We start from the raw sequence: 4697 nt of genomic DNA on the forward strand, positions 1-4697 counted from the left end.
ACACCAGCTTTAAGGATATGTAAGAGAAAATTGGTGTTTCCATTTAAGATTTCAAAGTTGACCTTCACGGTGTCCTTCAAGGTCACATGAAGGTCATTTCAACATAACCATATAATAGACCACTTGATATACTAAAACTTTTGTATTGAACATTTTTTTCCATAAGCATTATTTTTCAAGATATTTGACCGTTGCCGAACTTTCTCCCATCACTGTATAATAAGTGACATGTATTGATCACAGAAATAAATATTAAAAGAAGGGGCGTTGTTAATATATAAATAATTACAGGGGATTACATAAGTCAACTAGATAAAATTATTTTATGTCTTTTAATGACTGTATATAAGTGTGATATATATTAACCGTATCCGAACGCAAATTGAGATTGTTCTTTTGCATAAGGATATGGAGACATTCAGATATTACTGATATTAGTCGTTTATTAAGGAAACGTTCTTCATCTAGTACTGCAACATTCTCCCAGTCGAAGTCATATTCAAAATTAATTCAATGTTTTGTAATTACGAGTGATTATTATTATTACGGTTAATGTGATTACGACGCTCCAACACTGTAGTTTTAAGTTTCTTTCCTGTCTGCCCGACATATGAAACATCACAGGATCTGCACGAAATTTTATGAACTACATTTTTCTTCTTTTCTCATAGGAGGGGATGCCTTTTGTACCCTTATCAAAGTCCAATTTGTTTAAACTGGTGAAAGCTAATTTGGTGTTAAAGGTGTTGCTAATTCTTTTAAATTCATCCGAAATTTTAAGGATGTAAGGAACCAAGAGGCGCAACCTCTATTAATTTTATCTTTTGATTTAGTCTGTTGTTTCCTTCCTTTATGAATCAGAATTTTCAGTTGTGCGTTAATAGTGTTAAAAATTAGATCGGTCGGATAATCATTTTTTAATAATATGCTAACTATATGCTCAAAATTTTTTTTATATTGAGTATTTGATAACAAATAAGTTCTATCCGTCATGCCTATTATTATGCCTCCTTTGTGAGAATGAATACGAAGATAAAAAGTTTAGATATCTTCCCAAGAACGTAGGCTTATGATATCAGTCAAATTCAATAAAATTATTATTGATAATGGTAATGTCTAAACAATTTTTTCTGTCGTTACCAAATTCCAAAGTGAATTTCAATCTATTATGTAACAAATTAAAAATTCTCAAGTGTAAATCAGTCTCGCTCGAGCCGTCGTACAGTACGGACGTAGTATAATGCGCTCACAAATAAACAGCAATATCGTGATCAACTCTGCGATTTGTCACGCGATATTAATTACACCGAGTGAAAACATAGTTAAAACGCGAGTTATAGCATATTGATTTGGTGTAAGGAATCCGCGGCCGTGACGGCCAGCAGCAAGAAAACTGTAGCAATGCAGCATTCCAGCGAATTTAATTCGCTGAGTCAAACGTCTGGTCGATTGACGACGTCACTACCGAATAATAATAACGCAATACCTGAAGGCGAATGGCAAATAGCGGGAAATAAAAAACGTCCAAGATCCAGCCCGGAAAATAGTAAGGACATAAGCCGTAATTCAAAACAAACAAAGATTGTTGACTATTGGCTAGGTACACCAGTTACCACAACAAACAGATTTGAAACCTTGGAAAGCCAGGAATCTCAAGAAATAGTAAATACTGACAAATCAGTTAAACCCCCACCTATACTCATTTCGGGTGTTGGTAACATTATTCCACTAATAAATCTGCTTAACACAATTGCTAAAGATAATTACTATACTAAAGTCCAAAGTCAAGAACAAGTTAAGGTCCAAGCGAAGAGTATCGAAGCTTATGACATAATAATTGCATCATTAAAGGAAAAAAATACAGAATACCATACTTACCAAAAAAAAAACAAGAAAAACCCTTCAAAGTGATGTTATGTCATATGCATCATTCTACAGAAATAGACAGCATAAAGGAGGAAGTAGAAAGTCATGGATATAAAATACGAAATATCGTAAATATGCGACAGAAAATGACAAAAAAGCCCCTATCCTTGTTCGCAATAGAGCTGGAACCAGCAGATAATAATAAAAGCATATACACGATTGAATATTTACTTAACATGAAAATCAAGTTTGAAGCGCCACACTATACCCGCGAAATACCGCAATACACTAACTGTCAACGATACGGCCATACGAAAAACTTTTGCTCTCGTCCACCGAGATGTGTTAAGTGTACAGGCTGTAACATCAGACTGCCTGCGCAAAGAAAGGTCAGATCAAGTCAAATGCGTATTATGCGAAGGGAATCACTCTGCCAACTATAAGGGCTGCATAATATACAAACAATTGCGTAAAGCACAATATCCGACTCTGAGAAATAAAACAACAGTAACGAACCAGAACGCTGCGGAGAACCAGACACAAGCCCCGAGGTCGATAGCACAACCAAGGTCTTCCGAGCCTATTCGTCCTGGTCTTACTTATGCACAGGCAACAACCAATCAAAGGATACAAGAACATCACACAACAAACTCTAAGTTGAATAACTATCAACAGCAACAAATTCAGTAATCTAGCGATCTTCAAGAACTGAAATCCGTGATGAAAGGACTCATGGAACAGATAAGTACTATGCTAAATCTACTTACTACAATAGTCTCTAAGATGACACAATGTTGAGCTTACAGCTAGCAATCTGGAATGCCAATGGCTTATCCAATCACAAAAACGAATTAGAAACTTTTTTAAAAATCCAGAATATTGATGTAATGCTTATCTCTGAAACTCACTACACTTTTTTTTTTTGTTTTACGTGGGAGGAGAAAATCTTCTTATACCCCTCCCCGAGGGGGACCCTTTCGGGACACCCATCGGGGAGGGGAAGACCCCCGACGGCCCGTACCGTCGGGAGTGCCGGATTCGACCGTCTCGTGATCCCTGGGGTACAAGGTACCGCAGGGACGCACCGAGACGGCCGCCTACCGACTAAAAACTCCCCCAAGCGTACTACCGCCATTGCCTATTAGGGGCAGTCCGGAACCGCATTTCAGCATAACCTCGGACTGCCCCCCCAGCCTTTGGAGTCATTAGGCTCCCTACCTCCTTATAGCGGGTTCTCCGCTCGAGTGCTAGCCTAACTAGCTTATGTCTACATTACTAAATTAACTAATTGTCTATGTACAGTTTTGCCTATTGCAAAATCACGCCTTCTTGCTCCTCTCACATGGCGGTCATTGGAGCTTAAAAACTACTATTTACATACATACTATTTACACACGCCTCTGCTCCTCACACATATCGATCATCGGAGCCTCATCCGTTCGGAGGAGCGGCCTGCTCCCGCTCGCGGGCGCGCTCGTCCTCCTCCTTGCTCCTCATAACCGCCTCGCAAAACGTTGCAAAAACGGCCCACGCTTCGGGGGAGCGCACAATGGCCCTCACCACCGCCCTGAACGTTCTGTCCACTCCGATTATATCTAAGAGGCCCACCCTCTGCTCCGCCCAAGCTGGACAGAACAGGAGGGTGTGCCCCGCCGTGTCATTGGCTGCTCGACAAAATAGGCATATCGGGGTGTTCATCCGTCCTATCCTATACAGGTAGGCCCCGAACACCCCGTGCCCCGTCATGATTTGTGTCATGCGGTATGTGAGGGCCCCATGCGCCCTCCCTGTCCACGTCTCCAGATCGCCGCCCATGGCCTCGCGTACGCTCGCTCCCGGGCCACTCGGGGGCAGTTCCTCTATCCGTCTACCCCATCTAGCGATTACTCTGCGACGCTCCATTTCCAGCAGTCGCGCTCACACCAGGGGCCACCGCACCATCCCGGGCAATAATCTCCCGTCTCCGGAGATAAGACCGTCTGAGACGGTTCGCCGCTAGGTCGAAGGGGACCATCCCAGAAAGGATGGCCGCGGCCTCGCCCGAGATAGTGCGGTACCCCCTGATTACACGGAGGGTGAGTTGCCGCTGTAACTTCCGCACCGCCCCTCGGATTCCGCGATCCTCCGCCGCCGTCTGCGCCCATATGGGTGCACCGTACAGGACAACGGACATGACGACCGCCGCGTATGTCCTCCTTCTTCGCTCGCCAGGTCCCCCTATGTTTGCCATTATTCTGGCCAGGGATGTCGTAAGGCCCCATGCCTTCGGCACGACTGCATTAAAGTGGTCCCGGAAGGTCCACCGCGAATCCAGGATTAGGCCCAGATATTTCAGGGTGGAGCCAATCGGGACCACTGTTCCCCCTATGCGGACCACGGCCCCCCGCGGGATGCCTTCCGCCATAAAGGCAATGGCCTCGGTCTTGGCAATCGATACTTTAAGCCCCAAACGTTCTATCGCTCGTACCACCGCCGTGGTGCCGATCTCCACTCTGATACGCGCCTCCTCGAAGTTATCCGCACTCGCCGTCACTAGGGTGTCGTCCGCGTAACATAGAGTCGCGCACCCGATCGGCATGTATAATCTAAGGATCTCATCGTAACCTATGTTCCACAGGGTCGGCCCTAGGACCAAACCCTGTGGAACCCCGCACGTAACCGGTCCCCGGACCACACGCTCCCCATGGTTTATGTATGCCAAGCCGCGCTCCGACAGGTAGCTATGTAGGATGCCCCGGAGATATCCCGGGACACCCTTCTCCTCTAGCGCCTTCCTGATAACGGGCCACGGAAGGGAGTTGAACGCGTTCGCGATATCTAGCGACACCGCG

At 44.7% G+C, this 4697-nt stretch overlaps 2 protein-coding genes across 2 annotated transcripts; both read right to left on the reverse strand.

The window, feature by feature from the left end:
• Positions 1 to 3297: 3297 nt before the first annotated feature.
• Positions 3298 to 3681, reverse strand: LOC108770268 (uncharacterized). The gene has a single exon (XM_018521762.1). The coding sequence runs from the start codon at positions 3679 to 3681 to the stop codon at positions 3298 to 3300; it is 384 nt and encodes a 127-aa protein (XP_018377264.1).
• A 61-nt stretch (positions 3682 to 3742) lies between these two features.
• On the reverse strand, positions 3743 to 4444 carry LOC108770269 (uncharacterized). The gene has a single exon (XM_018521763.1). It carries the CDS (start codon positions 4442 to 4444, stop codon positions 3743 to 3745), a length of 702 nt encoding a protein of 233 aa, XP_018377265.1.
• Positions 4445 to 4697: the final 253 nt, after the last annotated feature.

Source organism: Trachymyrmex cornetzi, unplaced genomic scaffold (assembly GCF_001594075.2).
Source record: "Trachymyrmex cornetzi isolate Tcor2-1 unplaced genomic scaffold, Tcor1.1 scaffold991, whole genome shotgun sequence".
NCBI lineage: Eukaryota > Metazoa > Arthropoda > Insecta > Hymenoptera > Formicidae > Trachymyrmex > Trachymyrmex cornetzi.